The 17,520-nt window shown below is 39.2% G+C and overlaps 1 protein-coding gene across 2 annotated transcripts in view; it reads right to left on the reverse strand.

Annotated features, from left to right (window-relative positions):
* LOC137168131 (carbonic anhydrase-related protein 10-like) overlaps window positions 1–17,520 on the reverse strand; it is a 95,837-nt gene that overhangs the window by 21,521 nt on the left and 56,796 nt on the right. For both annotated transcript variants that reach the window (XM_067570622.1, XM_067570621.1), the window contains exon 3: window positions 17,156–17,298. In XM_067570622.1, coding sequence (XP_067426723.1) covers window positions 17,156–17,298 — 143 coding nt within the window. The remainder of the gene's footprint in view (window positions 1–17,155; window positions 17,299–17,520) is intronic.

Below are 17,520 nucleotides of genomic sequence, written 5' to 3' on the forward strand. Positions count from 1 at the left end.
TGTCTACATGTTCATGTAGCTACCAATAGCAGTGTACTATTAAACATAACTGGGCTCTGTTTTCATGTGCAGGGCAACAACCGGTTCAAGCGCAGGGCGGAGGAGAGCAACACACAGAAGGGAGGTTCATTCAAATGAAGCAACGCAAAGCCAGTTTTTAATATTTTGGTGGAAAATGGGTTGTGCTGAGTTCTGCATGAGAAGCTTCTCCTCCAGCTCATGAAATCCCTGCAGCATCTGAAGGCAACAGAACAGATATGTTGATAAATCAGCAGCTTCTGATTTGACAAGTGCCACGCCTGAACGTAGTGTCATTACGCATGATGGTCCACTGTGTTTACCTCCGTTATATCATGTGCAGATGACACCAGGCTGCTACAAACCACACACACACCTCTACACACATCAGACTGGTGTGTTATAACTCGATATTCTGCCTGTTATGTGGGAGATGTCTGATCACAGGAGCCTATTGAACCTGTGTGACATGACCTCCTTTCCACCTGTTTTTTTGTTTTGGATGTTGTTTGTTTTTCACTGAATTTTATAACCTCCCCAAGCATGATGTCCTGAACCACCCAATGTTACACTGTCAAGTGTGGAGCTGATGGAGTGATAGACTGATATTAGGAACAGAATATTCATTTCTAATTATGTTTGTGTGGAGTATTTGTGGAGAAAGACATCTGTACATGATTCATATAACAGGCCTGGACTACTTTTTGAATTTTGTTTGTGCAGAGAAAATTATAAATATGAGAAGACTGGTAAATGGGACAAATTCTCTTCATTAGTATGTTACATGTTAGAACAAATCTATTTGTACTAGTGCTTCTTGTATGAGGAGCAACAGTGAAAATCAGGACAATATGTGATTTATTCAGTATCAGTAACAGCTACAGCTATAAGGGAAAGCTCAATGAAAGTTGTATCAGATATGTAAAGACACAACTCATATTGTTCTCTGAATGGTGTTTTTGTTTTTTTACATTCATGTCTTAAACATTGCATTGGATGAACAGCTGCTCCTACAGATGAGCAGCACAAGCTAAGATCTCTAGAAATTATATCTACATCTTTTAATAATACTGCATTCGATGGCGGAGTTGTTGAACAGCAGGTGGGATTTAGCAAAGGCATGTGGGAGCTCCCTGCACTGGATTGAGGAAAACAAATCAAACACACTCAAAGTAATTGAGTACAAATAGATTAAAGCTGTTTGATGTGTGGTCTAAGAAAACCAAACCAGCGTGAGGTAAATCTTCAAAGCCTTGGTCTGTTTTCTGTCAAGCATGAAGAAATCAAATGTATGGAGAGAGAGGCAATGCTGAGGGACAGGAGGGTCGATAGAGAGAAAGAGACAAGACAGTGGGAAGGAAGAAGAGAATTATGAAGAAGTAGAAAAGCCAAAATTGGAGGGTGGAAAAGGAAAAATGTGGCGCAAATGAACAAGATTGGATGCAGGGATTGAAAATGGAGGAACTGAAAAAGAATGGGAAAATGAGGTGTGGATTGAAAAGAGACTATAGTGAAAGGCAGAGAGGATGGAGATGGCATTAATAATGGCAAAGATGCAACTGAAGAAGAGGAGAGCTGTGATGGCTGAGTGGTTAAGGCACTGGACATGAAATATGGTCTGATCTAATGAGGATTCCCTGCAGGCTCAAACCCTGCTGACAAAGAGGTGAAATGGAGCAACTGTGAATGTTTGTCTCTCTTCATCTGTAAATGCTCTCATTGAAGTGCTCGTCATGAGCGTTCTCCATCAGCCATTTTTCCTTGAGCAGGGCCATTGTACAGTAGCTTGCACTGGATGAGATTATTAACTGAATGGATAAAATGTTAAATGTTGCAGGTAGGTTCCAACCACAATCAAGATGCAGTTACTTTATGTCAGGATAACAGAAAAGTCAACAACCACAGTGTTTCCCCTATAACTGTACAACAAGAGGCCCCACCGGGCCAAAAAAATCTTTTCTTTAATGTCAAAAATAACATCAAATATCCATTCATTCAGAAATCAATAAATATTTGCGTTTGGGAGCCTCTGTGCAGCACTGTTCTGAAACGTGAGTCAACCTCTGTGTCGTTGCCTGGGAAACTCTTCACATGATGTGAGTGCCTTGTCTCTTTAGGGTTTTTTCGGTGTGTACCACCAGGCCTGAAAAAAATTCTAGGGGAAACACTGAACCAATAATCAACAATCATTTCAAGTGTTCAACACATGAGAGTTCTCATGTTTCTCCAATTTCTCGCCAATATGGACCACCAGAACTATAGATGTATCAAAGGGGTACACCTGTGATTAAATATTACACTTCTATAAAATTCAAGGGCTCGCAAGAGATGGGTTAAACAAGACTAAGAGTCAACAGCCATGCTAACAGAACATGAATGTACCTAACATATCTAAACATGAACGTTAGCATATTACCATGCCCACAATGACAATGTGACTGGTATAATCTTTATCATTGTCAGCATCTTAGTTTTGTGTGTTAGCATGCCAACATTTGCTAATTAGCGCTAAACACAAAGTACAGCTGAGGATGGGCTTGTCATTAGTTTTACAGGTACTTGGTTATCATTGAACAGATTGAAATTTTGATCTGATGAAGGCACTAAATGAAAAGTTAAGGTATCACTAAATTTATTACAAAATGAATGTCTGCACCAAATTTGATGGCAGTTCATCCAACAGTTTGTTTAGACATTTCACTTAAAACCACAAAAAGAGGGAAAATAAAAGAAAAGACAGAGAATCACTCTCATTGGCTACATCATCTGGGAACCATGGCTGTACAAAAATGTGTGTCTTATTTGCACACTGATTAATACAGTTTATATGAATTTTAAAACTATGAAAATTAAACAAGAAAATACATCGTCACTCCATGCACTCCAGAACGACACATACATACATACATAAATGGAAAATTTTCCGAGCTGTCTGTAACATCCATTGGCTCTCCCCAAGGATACGTCCTCTCTCCTCTACTGTACATATTGCACACTAATGACTGTCCCAGCATGTATGAAAACCATCACATCTGGAAGTCTACTGATGATACAGTCATAGTGAGCCTGCTAAACAACAAGGAAATTTCCCATGGTCCTGTTGTTGACTTTTTTTCAAATTGGAGTCATGAATCGTTTTTAGTACTGGATGTGTCAACGACTAAGTTTATGTGTATTGATTTTAGACGTTCTCACCCCTTTCCTGTCAGTACAGTGATTGATGGCCAGCATATAGAAATAGTGGAGACCTGCAAGTATTTGGGAACGACACTAGACAATAAACTGACAAGAAAAGCCAGCAGTGTCCCTTTTGTTTCAGGAAACTCTCAAAGTTCCAGGTTGACAGGACCCTGATGACAATATTTTATCGACCTTTTATTGAGTCTGTGCTCACATTCTCCTTTATTTGCTGGTATCAATCTCTCAAGGTAAAACATAAAAATGTACTCAATAAGGTGGTTAATGTCTGCAGCAAAATAATTGGCACTGCACAGGAAACTCTGCAGGTTCTTTACAACAAACAGTTATATAAGAAAGCAGAATCCATCCTGTCTGATTGGTCCCATCGTCCACATCAACAGTTTCAGTTTCTGCCATCTTGTACCCTCCTCAGACTTCCACTGGTTAAAACCAACAGATGAAAATACTCCTTTATACCCTCTGCTATCTCCCTCCTAAACACTAGGAGTAAAAGGTAGCTATTGGCATAACCGTTTCACTTTTTGGTTTCTTATGTTTTTAACTGACTGAGTATTTTTACCATGTATTTATGTTTTTTGGTCTTAGTGTTGTATTTATTGGCCCTGTGTTTTATGTATGCATCTCACTGCTGCAACCAATTGCCTGACTGGGAACAAATAAAGTTTTTGTTTAATTGATTGTCTGAGCCTTCCAAAACCCTGTTGAAAATGAAATACATTTTATGATGCACTATGTTTAAGATGTGGTTAGGTTTAGGCACACAATCCACTTGGTTAGGTTTAGGGAAAGATCATGGTTTGGGTTGAAATTACGAGGTTAGGAGACATTCATTGTCATGGTTACAACAACAACCACATGGTTAAGGTTGGGGGATGATCATGCTCATGGTTTTAAAAAACAATGCTGACTTCATCCACCATGAATTCCTCCCTACGCAGACTTTGTCGCGATATAATAACATCATCTGACGTCCTCCTTTTCTCCCGTCATAATTACTACGGCCACTAGAGGGCTTCTAATGTAAATACAGTAAACATTGTTTTGGGGGTTAATGACTGATCCTGATGGTTTTCTTGGGAGGACAGTAAAACTTTCCAAGGTGCGTGATGTAAAACACATATTGTATTATATTAAATGTTATTTACATAGTATGCAATTTTTTATATAGCAAACTTAATATAAATGAATATGACAGTAAACCGTATAGCTGGTGTTGGTTTACTTAACTGGAGAAACTGGCAAGTATCACCTACAAAAAGAATTGTAAAAAAGCACAAAAGATAAAAGGGCATGAGAGACAAAAAAGAAGCTGGGCAGAGAACAAGACACTAAAATACACAATGAGAGAGAGAATCAAGGTCGATTTGTGTTTCCCAGTAAAGTCATTTGTCAAAAGAATAATACAATTTGCTCGGTTAAACTTATAACTTTTTTCTGCTTTGGAGGGTTGAATTTGCAATTAGTGGAGATGTATTACTTGGGCAGTCAGAGGGAAATGAGCCTGATACAAGAATAGAAAGATGCCCCACTTCCACAGAGCTAGACAGGATGTCATCATGATATACATGAAGCTATATGTAATCATCATGATATACATGAAGCTACAATAAAGAAAACTGATGGGAGAGAGAAGAAGTGTCATTTATACTAATGTCATGGATTATTATTTTAACTAGATATCCAAAAGAGAGGGAGCTGCATATCATTAGCCCAACACACCATTACATCTAACACTAGGAATTAATTGAAAGACAAACAGATACTGACAAAGACAGAGAATCAGGAATTAGCCAGTAAAACAATCACACACCCAGTAGAAATAAGACCAAGAAAAATAGAATTAGCAGAACTAACACAGAAAGGTAGAATAATAATGAGGAGAAGATTTTTTAAAAATCTGATGAAAAGAGAATTTGGGACAGATTAGACAAACTTTAATGATTGACAGAGGGAAATAGGTTGTGTGGAGAGTTTGAGAGACATGGAGAAACACTTTTAGACAGATAGAGAAATGGGTTTGGAAAAGCTTCAGCTCCTCTGAGAAACAGTAAAGGAAATGAAATGCTAATATTTAAAAGAGGAGAAGTGATCGGTCCCACCTGGGCCTGGGCTGTAATAGGCCACTGCATAATGCATGTAACCCAATGAGCACACAGTGAGGGCCGAGGTTTTAATTTAAGTCCTCTGCTCTGTCTGTATCTATTAGAGACAAGCTTTCTGGCTATCCCTCTGTTGACACTGTAGGCTTAATTATCACGCTGGAGGACGGTGAGTAGAAAGCTCTGCTTTGCTTGCTCTTTCACAGCATTATGCTGCTAGAGGCTGGTGATTTTCAACCGCTCTCCCCCTCAGGGATCTCTGCTATGCACTCGTGATGAAGAGACACCACCCTGCAGGGCTGAGCATCTCTTACCAGGATAATCCCCACCCCAAAAAGATGTTCACTGCTGCTTTTTTCAGACATGTTGTATTTGTGATGTGAAGTGCCAAAATCCAATTGCGTTAAATTACCGTGTTAACCCAAAATCTACATATCCTAATTCAAGATAAGGACATGCTCATGGGATTACTGTTTGAAATGTCAGATAGATTTCAGAAGATTTTTTTTGCAGTGAAATTTGGAAGATCCAAAACTAGATGTGAAAATACTACATAATTCTTTTAGAAGTCAGTCATTTTCAGTCTTAGTTATTCCAAGCACAGTGTGTAATTTTGGAAGGAGATACTGGATTTGGAAGATAACATACACCTGGAGGTGAAGTTACACCATTTGACCACCACCATTCCTAATCTGAATTCAGAAGTTCTGCTTCTAGATCAACAACTCTTAAATGTTTGATTTGGAAATTTCAAAATTTGTTTTTGAAATGTTGACTCCCAAAATCAATGTATCAACTTTCAAATCCAATATATTCCTGATTCACAACACAGATCCATATATTGGTTTTGGAAACTTTTGCTTTTGCCGTGTAACATACTGGAAATTTAACTTCTGTGTGCATATGTGGAGTTTCCTTATTGGTTTTGGTAGTTTGTCTATGAAAGTAAGCATACTGACTTTGGAAGCACAGGTTTTTCAGCAAATCTAGTGTGCTGACTTTGAAAGTTGGCATATTACTTGTGGGTGTCTCCAAATCTAGTATGCTTACTTCCACAAACAATATGTTATCTTCCTAATCCAATACATTTCCAATTGAATAGCTTAACATAGTGGTTTTGGAAGTTGGCACATTAGTTTTGAAAGCCAGCATATTGATTTTGAAGGCAAAAATTTGCAGGTCTCTCAACCAGCTAATATATATTATTTGTCCACTTTTTGGCTAAGAGCGGCTTGTTTACGCATTCAGCAGACATGGAGCAATATTAGCATTCAGTTGGAGTCGTGTTTCTGGCCAGCTGGTGAATGTCCAATATTCATTCTCTTGTTACTTCTGATCTGATCTCCACCAACTCTCTTAAAATATTTGATTGTATAAACGGCTAAATGCTCTACTATGTTCACCAGCTAGTTACTGACTTTGTCACTATGCTGTTTGGTGCTGGGTAGGTAGTATACAGTGGGCTTATCAGAGCTTTTTCACAGAAGGCTGCCATGGGCCATAAATTAAAACAAAGAGATAATGAAACGCTCTGTAGAGCTGACGGGTGAACATTCTCTCTGTTTGTCACTACAAAATCCTTTCATGTACACGTTAGTAATTTGATATATTGTTAATGTAAAAAGTACCACTAATGGGATTATGTGTATGGGAATCATCAATCTGATTATTGCTTTCAGAAGAGCAGTTGGCCCATGTAACCTTCAGCCAATGTGAGGCTATTAACATCTGCTTATTAGCTTTGAAGGTTATAAGTGTTCCAGTACTTATTCATATCCAAAACAAATTCCCCATCTCCATCCAAATCCCTCATTAGGCAGTAAGTACCTCCATCTTTTTAATTATCTTTATTTATTTGTTTATTTATTGGATGACTGAATCACTGAGGCCATAACGGGCTCTGTTCTTTGTAATCTGCAGAATTTACATCATAAATATTGGCCTTCCTTTTACATTTGCTCTTTTCATACAATTAATACAGCTCTGAGCTCTGAATTCACTGCATTTGGGTATTCATGGCCTTGAAAAGCTTCAAACAGCTTTTTTTCCACTCTGTTCAAATGTGAAATTGCCTCAAGGGCTTTCAGTTGAAAGTTTATAGGTCAGTGGACTGTTTGGGTTACAGTCTCGTGGGTATTTTGGTCTTTTTTGAACCCACTTATTGAAAATCAGTTTATTTATTTTTAATAGGAGCAGATGTTTTAACTCACAAAGCTAAGATGTTATCAGATCATAGATTCAGTCGCTATTAACAACCAACCAGCACTGAAAAAAAAATAACTAATGCAACAAAGTCACAATTTGGAAAACAGTCATAGATTCTGCAAAAGCTAGAAACTGGGAAGCCAAGATTTCAGCATGAACACCTCGGAGCTGTTTCAAAATGTGGCTCTGCTAATTATTTTCTTTAAAGCTGCACTACAGTAGGTAGTTTCAGCTTCTCCACTGAAAAGTTTTAATTTGTCATGTTCTGCAAGCAGAACCGATTTCCAGTGACTGCCAGTGACCATAATTAACGCCAGAATTTAATTTGAGCAAAGAGAGCCAATATACTGTTCATCACGCCATGTCTATTAGAATGAATGGGACCCTGGTTTGTGTTGTGTGGTTTCAGTACTGAAACCACACAAGTACTGAGGGTTAGACTGATTTTACACCAGTAAAACTTTACTTTAACCCCCCACTATTTAGCATTTATAAGCAGTATAGAAACACTTAATAAATATAATAAAGGCTCGAGATGGGGACCGGTCCAGTCATTTTTGGTGTTTATAACTCAGGTATCAGCTATAAAGTCAGGTGGTCACACTGTGAATGAAAGCTGGTGCTCTGTTTAAACCATAGATTGTATATAAAGATGGATGACATGACAGCTCCCCAAAAGTAAAGCCAAAATATCTCAATTGTCCCCAGTAGCTGGCTGCAGTATAGGTCCTAAATCCCGCCCCCTCCATGTTAACGGATGGGACATGGTCCATACTATAAAATCAAAGTGCACATCAAATACATTTATCCTGTCATTGTGTATGTTCAAGTGCTCATTTTCTGATAAGTTTGTTTTTAATCAGTTATTTGATTATATGAAAAGGGGGTATGACAGCCTCCCTCAAACCTCTGTCAGATGCTGCAGATGAGTCAAGTGACCGCCACAGTTTCTGATATAAGACGCTAATATACGTTTTCATTTGTGATTCACTACCAGCTGTAGCCACTAGTTACCAACTGGTTTTGGCTGGTTTACCTTTCCATCATGGCTCCTGGGTTTACTCAACTGTTGGCGGTGGGACGGCTGTCTGTCAAGTTGACCGGGGGCAAGTCATCCCACCCCCTGAACCTACTGCACAGACTCTGGTTGCAAATGACATCACACGAGCAAGATGGCAGCTCTCAAAAATGCAACATTTTGGCTTGACTTTGCATAGCGGTCATCTTTATACACAGACTACGGTTTAAACACTGACCACACAAAGTTGTGAGCGAGTGAAGAGCAGAGTCACAAAATAATGCCACAGCCAGCACTTTAAAGTAGTGATATGACAGCGAGCCATGCGAGAAGAGCTATTTCAGTGTCTGCTGCTGTTGGTTCAGAAGGTTTTGTTAAGGCTGAAGTTAAAGGGAGTCTGTTTAAATGAAAAATCATGTCCAGACATTCTTGCGGCAGATTCACACTGATATGTTTTCTCAATGTAGAGCTTTTCCACTGATATAGATATATAATTTCCATTTTAAACCATCTATTCAATGTTTATATACTGCTTAAATATAAAGCAAGTTTATATACTGCTTATATAAATGTTTCCCAGACCTCTTTCAGTTTTCATCTACAGTTTAAGACAATTGAGTTATAACAAAAAAAAATGAAAAAAATGCTGCTGCTGGCCTGACTGACAGTGGAATTATGCCTGTTGAACACACCATAATGGCTGCATAGCTAATTTAGTATTAGCTGAATATCCTTTTGGCCCTAATCCATCAGAAAATGAATAGTCTATGATAATACTGTGTTAGCATCACACTCACACTGCTGCATCTGCGTCTTATTTTGTAATGTGACTCTCTATGCTGATAAGTGCTTAAGTTGTTGAAGGAGAGTATATGATGTGCGTGCATGTGTGTGTGTGTGTGTGTATGTGTCTATGTGTGTGTGTGTGTGTGTGTGTGTGCATGGCAGAGAGAGGGAGACAGATAGGCTGTCAAAATGATTAATTCCCTGTTTGAATGACCCCTCGCTCACCTCTGTCTACTTCCATCTACTCTCCTCGTTCATCTCCTCTCATTCCCTTACTTCTCCTTTTTTTCTGTTCTTTTCTTGTCTCCTCCAACCTCCTGACTTGTTCTCTCTAGTCTTGCTCTCCACTTCACTCTCCCCCCTCCCTAATCACTATCTCCTTTCTGTTTCTTTTCTTTTCTTTCTTTTCCACATTTCTCTTGTCACTCAAATTGTTCCCCTGCCTCCTCTACTCCCCCCGGGTGCTCTCTCCTCTCCCATCTCTCCTCCAGTTAAGTATAAAGTGGTGAAACATCAATCTTTTGTTGCTTTTTTTTTTTGAAGGTTTCAACAGTACTGATCATCTATGTCAATATAAATTACCCTCTGTCTCTCAATGTGCCGAGGGATTTCAAAATTTTAAAATGATTATTTCTCTGGAATATATCGTTCTTTTTCTGCAATTCCTGGGATTTCTTCTTATAATTGAATTCTCACTTTATCCACAGAACTGTACATAAGTAATTATAAAATGATGTTTATTCTAATTTTCTGATGTTGTTCTTTCATAGTCATTAATGTGATAGTAAACCAACTAAGTACACTCGGTTAAAAAAACACACACACACACACACTGCCAATCGTCTGATCTTCTCCCGCAAATAAAAATGTCCTGACTGATCCCGTCACCGTATCAGGAGATTTAAATAATTAATGAAGTTACAGCTGAAGCACGGAGCTCCGTTTAGAGGCTCGCTGCTGTTCTGCGTGAGGACTGCAGGTATTTAATAAACCCAAAGGAAATAATCTTACATACAAACAGTTGTGGACAAACGAAAAGAGGATTTATGTCACGCAGATTACATTCGGTGACATGAACATGTGACATTAATCTACCTGTTACAGACTCTGCCTAAATCACATTAAAGGTTACTTTTTAATGGATATTTCAGTCTGTAGACGCATAGAGAAAACTAATAGAGACCAACTCAGCATACAGTACATGTGTTGTGATTTTTGTGATATGTGTGAGAGGTCTGCTATAATGTAACTATGTACATTTACTCAAGTACTGTATATTTTTTAGGTAATTGTAGTTAACTGGAATATTTCCATTTTATGTTACTTAATACTTCTCCACAACATTTCAGAGGGAACTCCAATACTTTTATTTGACAGCTTCAGTTGCTAATTACTCTTCTGATTAAAATTTGACATGAAACGCATATGATCTGAAAAAAAATACACATTGTTAAAGATGAAACCAGTTGTTTCTGACCTTATTGTCTTGTGAGCTCTTGGATAAAATGAGTGTGTAGTTCTGTGTCATGTTTCAGATGTCTATGAATTGTTAGAAGTTCCCCTCTTAACTTCTCACATGCTTTCATTTCAACAAATGTTCAAATGATCCAATATTTCACCAAAAATCAAAGACTAGAGAAAAAGTCCAAGAACTGAAAACAGATTTGTGTATCAGAACTTCTTCTTTCTTCTCCCATTAATCATCTCATGACCCCTCAGATTTATCTGGTGACCCTTTGGAGGGGCCCGACCCCTAGGTTGGACTAAACTAGCTAACCGTAGTTCAAATTAGCTCCACCTCAAGCAGCTACAACAGTAAAATGCTGCTAAAATCTTGTTTTGTAGTGCAGGAAATGGGAGCGTGAGCGCATACTCACAAGCTCTTTAAGGCAAAGTTCAAATCAGATGAAAATGGATGATGCAAATGTAACACAATCACTAATTACAAACACAGAGAGGAGTGTAATTTGCCTGTTGGCCTTGAAGATCAAACTCGGCTGCTCCTTTAACAGAACTCCCAGGATATTATTATTCAATGTGACATCAAAATTACATGAAATTTAATAAAGAAGTCCAAAATGTCTCTGGGTTAGTTAATGAGAGATTGCCGTCACGGATCAATTACTGAGTGGTTGTGTGTGTGTGTTTTTGTGTGTATCGGTCCATGAGATAGGATATGACTAATGAACTGTCACTTTCACAACATGCACACACATGCACGTGTGCTGCAAAATGTATCAGTAAAATGTCAGCATGCTGTAGAGGATTCAAAGTCTGTGTGAAGACAGTCATTTGTCACATTTGGAGGTCTTATCACACCTTTCTGTAGCATCTCTCTGCTGGGAATGTGAAGGTCATTCTGTCACTACATTAGATGTAAATGAAGTTGATGGCCTTTTCAGAGCAGCATGGTCACAAGATCGAGTCAAGTCAATTTATTTATAGAGCACATTTAAAAACAACAGACATGGACCAAAGATACATATTTTTAGACTGCAGTTGCTGATATTGTTGTTGATTGGCTAGTAATGAACATCCCCCAATGAAACCATCTCATCTGTTTGTTCAAAATGACAGTAAATGGATATTGGACAGGTGTTAAAGTGCATTGAGGAAGCCATTCTATTGTGATCTGCTCTGCTGCGTTTTGATGTTACCTGCTCGCCGATAGAATAAACCACGCGTACCGATCAGCCGACACACGCTCTCAAACCTGATATGATCACCGGACATATCAAGAGGTGGGATGAAGCCATTGTTTTGCAAGTCACAAGTATGTAAGATCAAGTTTACACCAAAGTTGACAACTGTGAGAGAAACATGGTTGTCAATCCAAAACGATGCTCCTAGATCACAGCAAGATATGTCCATCGATGGCCGATTTGGTGACCAAAGGAAAGAAATGTAGGACGACTGTTGCTATGACCCACATTACAGAAGACCCAATGGAGATGAAACATAGAAGAAGTTTGTGTGACTTTGCTGCATTTTCAAAGCGGAAGAGCTGCAAAGACGGATGGGGAGCTGATGTCTCTGCTCTCATAGACTTTTTTGTATTTACATCATAGCGCTACAATTCACCACACATTAATCACACAATTACAGCCTCAAAGTGATATCGTATAGTCCGACACAGATTGAGACCAAATTTACACCATCGTTGTTGTCACGAAAGTCTGAAGTCGTGGATATGAAGTCAAGTCAAGATCAAAAGACCAAAGTTCTACTGTAAACTTTGTCTTATGAACAAATAATTATGCATCCTTCAACAAATTTACTGCTATTTGATTATTTTTAGACTTACAGTTAGTATAGTAGTTTTACAGGAATGCATGTTTTTTAAAATATTTAAAGTTTAGAGCATTTAAAAGCAAAATGGGGTGACAGTGAGGGCCTAGAGAAGAGAGCTTGTGACTGGAAGGTTGTCGATTCAATCCCCAGACCGGCAGGATAAATCTGGGTGGGGAAAGTGAGATGCAGCATTTACCCCTCCCTCATTACCACCGCTGAGGTGCCCTTCAGCAAGACCTTTAACCCCAACTGCTCCAGCAGAGCTGTTCAGTGGCAGCAGATCAGACTGTGGTTGTACTGGGCAGCTTTGAGACACTCCCTCTCAGTGAAACTTCCCTGAATAAATAAAGCCAAGAAGAAAAAAACACAGTTGGTTTCAAGCATTTTATCAAATCTGAATCTAGTTTTGAATTTCTTATTGAATCCACAGAACCTTTGAAAGCACACAGAGCAGGGACACTGAGACAGGGCAAATGAGTGAAAAAGGTTATCATTGTGTGCTTATGTAGATAATAGTCAAAATTAAAAAAAAAAAAAAAAGATAGAATTATTGAGGGAAAAATAGATTTTTTGTTTGCTCATATTAAATAATTCATTGGATGATCGTTTCTTTACGAAATGTAATTTATGTGCAAAAACGTCTTATTGTGCACTCAAAATTGAGGCACAAAAACCAAAGCGAGTAGCGACCAGTGAGTATCAGTCTACAACAACAAAACTCCTGCCTTCACAAGCAAATGTTGCTCAGCGTGAACTTGAAGATAAGGTGGATTGTAAAGGTCAGAAGCTGGAATTCCAGACCCCCCATGCTGGGCTTTGCTCCAGACCCCCAAATCACTAATTCTGTTTGGAGTAAGAGGCATGTGAATTTGTGTAGTGCTTAATTTGTGTGTGTGTCTATATGAATGTGTGAAAACAGTGAGGATTACTGTAAAAATGTATGAACGTATAAATGCGGCCTGTGAATTTCCAAGCAACAAAGAAATCTGTTGCTGACAGCAGGAGCAAAAACAGCCAATCTGTTGCGCAACAGCTTCTGAGGAAACTCACTTACAAGAGGCTTGAGTGCGAGAGGCTGGCCTGGATAAGTGGATAACACACAGGTGCTCACTGCACTACACACACACACACACACATACACACACACACACACATACACACACACACACACACACAAAGTCAAAGGTGTCCAATTTTGCTTTTGACTCTATAACCTCCACATGCACCCACAAGCAAGTTGCACAAACACATGCACTTGGCCTCGATCTTTGATATAATTTTCTCACCATATGCATGCTCTCCATCTCTTTCTCTATCTCTCTCTCTTCTCAGCATACTGCCAAATTCTCTCTCTCTCTCTCTCTCTCTCTCTCTCGCACACACACACACAGAGACACACACACACACACATACTCACCAGGACAGATGGCCATGCTATGTGCTCTCGCTCAGCAGATGCACAAGAGCATTAATCATGAAACAAGACTCAAACAGAGGATTTAACTCTTACTACAGTTGTGCAGCTTCCTGTAAAGAACCCTGATTAATTTCTCTCTCCAAGATCATCAACAGTGCGGGCTTCTCTCTCTCTCAAATTGTACATGTCTGTGGACATTTGGACAATGTGGACATGTCTCTTGAGATCAAAAACAATTGGCAATTTGAAGCTTTTAAAACCAAGAAATCATGTGATATATGAGACTGCTAAAAACTGCTAATCCCTCAGATGTCCAGAGTTGGTGAGGAGAAAAGCAGATTACAAAAAGCAAATGCAGATTTATTGAATAGATTGTGATAAATTATTAGAGCAATGTACTTATATTAGGTCAACACAAAACAGTAATAATGATAGATCACATTCATAAACATACAGAGGCCAAAAACTAAAGAAAACAGAGCACAGCTCAGAGGGTTAATCCTGGCAGAGTTAGCATTATCACTCCCACCAGGTGCAACCAGCATCAAATGTATGCACACATGGTAATGTGAGACTGTTTGGATAAAAACGGCATGTTATTAGCGAGAGTCTGGCCGGTAGCCTGATCAGTTGGCACTCACAGTCAGTTCACTGTGTCTCTTTGGGCCCTGCAGTTTAGAAATCTTTTGCCGGAGTGGTGGAGCAGAAAGGTGCAGGAATGCAGCCTAAAGAAAACTTCCATGCATATTGTAGGTGGATCATAGATTTACAGTAGCAGATGGTGAATGTAATGTATAGCATTGTTGTCTTGCAAGACTTAGTTGAGAAGACAGATGCCACTCTCATGTTTTACATTAAGTATGAAGCTTAGCTTAGCATAGAGACAAGAAGCAGGGGGACAGATGAAACAGATAAAAACCCACCTGCCAGCACCTCCAAAGCACTATTAGATTAGATTCAACTGTATTGTCATTGTACATAGCACGTACTGTACAACAAAATACAGTTAAGCACCTGACCAGATGTTAGCAGTAGCAAAACTGCATAGGGGAGAACGGGGTAAATCAGGCCAGTGGGTAAAATAAGTCACCCCCTTTATCTGGGTAACCATAAACAAAAGTAATCATGTGACCACAAATTAAGAAAGTATAGTTCACATTACTCAATCCATCTTGGACTCAAGCAGGTCTAACACATCGGATCAAAATCTCCCATAGGTGTTCAACTATGTTGAGATGTGGTGACTGTGAAGGCCATAGCATATGATTCACATCATTTTCATACCCATTGAACCATTCAGGGACCCCTCGTGCCTTATGGATGGGGGCATTGTCATCCTGGAAGAGACCACTCCCATCAGAATAGAAATGTTTCATCATAGGATAAAGGTGATCACTCACAACAACTTTGTATTGATTTGCAGTGACGCTTCCCTCGCGTCCCTCTTCCCTCTTCCGGGACAAGTGGACCTAAACCATACCAGCAAAATGCCCACCAAGGCAAAATCGATGCTGCCGAGAGGCTGAGATATCCTGACTGTTAAGGACAAACTAGCCTACACCTCATAATATCTGCACACATTGATTTCTTTTTTTTTGTTTTCCCCTCTGTGATTGTTTTTTGGGGGCTTTTTTGCCTTTATTTGATAGTTTGGAAGTGCAGAGAGACAGCAAACATGGGTAGATGGGTATTACATGCAATAAATGTCCACAGCTGGAATCAAACGTAGCATCTACGCGTGTCAGCTCTTCAGAAAAGCAGCAGTTTTATCACATTGATTCATATGATTGGCCCATCCTACATTTGATCCTACATTTCACATACTGCAACTTGAACCAAGTTAGTGATTACAATCTCCCCCCATATATGACCACTTATTGACATGTGAATAAAGATCCATATTTATTTTGTGATGACACCTGGACAGCTCTATTTGCTGAATGAAAGTAAACTGATCTTTATGTGTAAAATCAATGCAGTGGCCCTTTAATTTGACCATCGGAATCTATAGCAGATTTGGGCATTAGGGAAACTGCTGAGACGGGAGACCAACCACTAAAGTACATCTGCACATCTTTGAACAAGACAGCTGGAATTTCCATCTGTTTAACAGCTCAGAGAATATCTCAAGTTACCTCACTAAATCCACTATTAGTTACCTGTAATGGAGCTGGTAACTGCAAGAGGAATTAAATCTTGAAAGAAAAAATAAATGATACAGAACACAACCAACTGAGAAATCTAGAAATGCTGGGAAAACCAGAGCACATGTTCACAGTTCATCAAGCAGGGTTTCCCATAATACATCTGCCATAAAAGAATGGCATTAAATAAGGCAACACACAGCCTGTAATAAAACATCTTTGCGCTAAAAAACCCAAACCAAAAAAAGCAATTTTGCAGGTAACACTAGGAAGTATTATTATAATGAATATTTTGACAGTGAACTGCTGTAAAGGGAAAAGTGAAAAATGGAGGATGTAGGTGTCAAAAAATGATCTTAACTGTTTATCATCATTAATTCATGATTACTTATTTAGGATTTTTAACAAGAGGGAAAACACCACCCTCAGTTGCTTGCACACTGTTAGTTATTACCAATCTTTGACGTTTAACACATGTCAATAAAAGTAGATTTGTGATTAGGTCTTGTAGTTGAGACTTTTCAGGCTAACCAGTTTCCCTCTCCTTGAGCTGAAAGTACCTCAGTGTGACATCATATCATCAAAAAACAGAATACATCACTAAATACCAAAGTTAATTCAGGATGCAATGTACAACATCAGCAAAAGCTGTATTTTACTGGGATTGCTGCATAAAAGGTTAAAATTGCAATGCCTCCTGAGCCTCATGCAGTCAAATGCAGCTGGGAATTTTAAAGCCTTTGGATATGGATGAAAAGCTCATAGTCTCTGTCAGACAGAGGTTTCTTTGTGTCTTGATTTAGAGAATGTGTTCCTGTTCTGTGATGAATTAAAGCCCAGCCCTGTCAAGAGAAGGACAGTGCTGCACGGCTTGTAACGTTGGGTCTCAAGACGTCAGCCTGAAACTCATCAGTCAGCGTCTCTAAAACAGCGAGGATCCAGCCCTCGAGGGCATCTAAATGATGGCGGTCCTTACCCTGCGTCCTCCTGTGTTGAGCCTCAGGGGAGTCAGGTAGGGGTCAAAGATCATGTGACTGGTCTCGATGTCGATGGGCGACTGCCTCTTCCCTATGGCGCACAGGTTCCAGGCTGAGTTCACCAGACCCCAGAAGGATGGGACTGGTGGTGGGTGGGATGAGGATGAGCGTGAGGAGAAAGAGAGTAACAGCAGTAATTAGTGTATGTGTGCTGGTGTTCTACAAGATCAAACCATAAAAACAGAGAGAAAGTGAGCTTCATTATGATGGGACAGGAAAAATGGGGAGTTTAGGGAGATTTGAATTAACATTATGGCTTCATTAAAATCTTACTGAAGAAAGAGCTTTCATTAAAGTCTCCAGG

Source organism: Thunnus thynnus, chromosome 17 (assembly GCF_963924715.1).
Source record: "Thunnus thynnus chromosome 17, fThuThy2.1, whole genome shotgun sequence".
In the NCBI taxonomy this organism is placed as follows: Eukaryota; Metazoa; Chordata; class Actinopteri; order Scombriformes; family Scombridae; genus Thunnus; species Thunnus thynnus.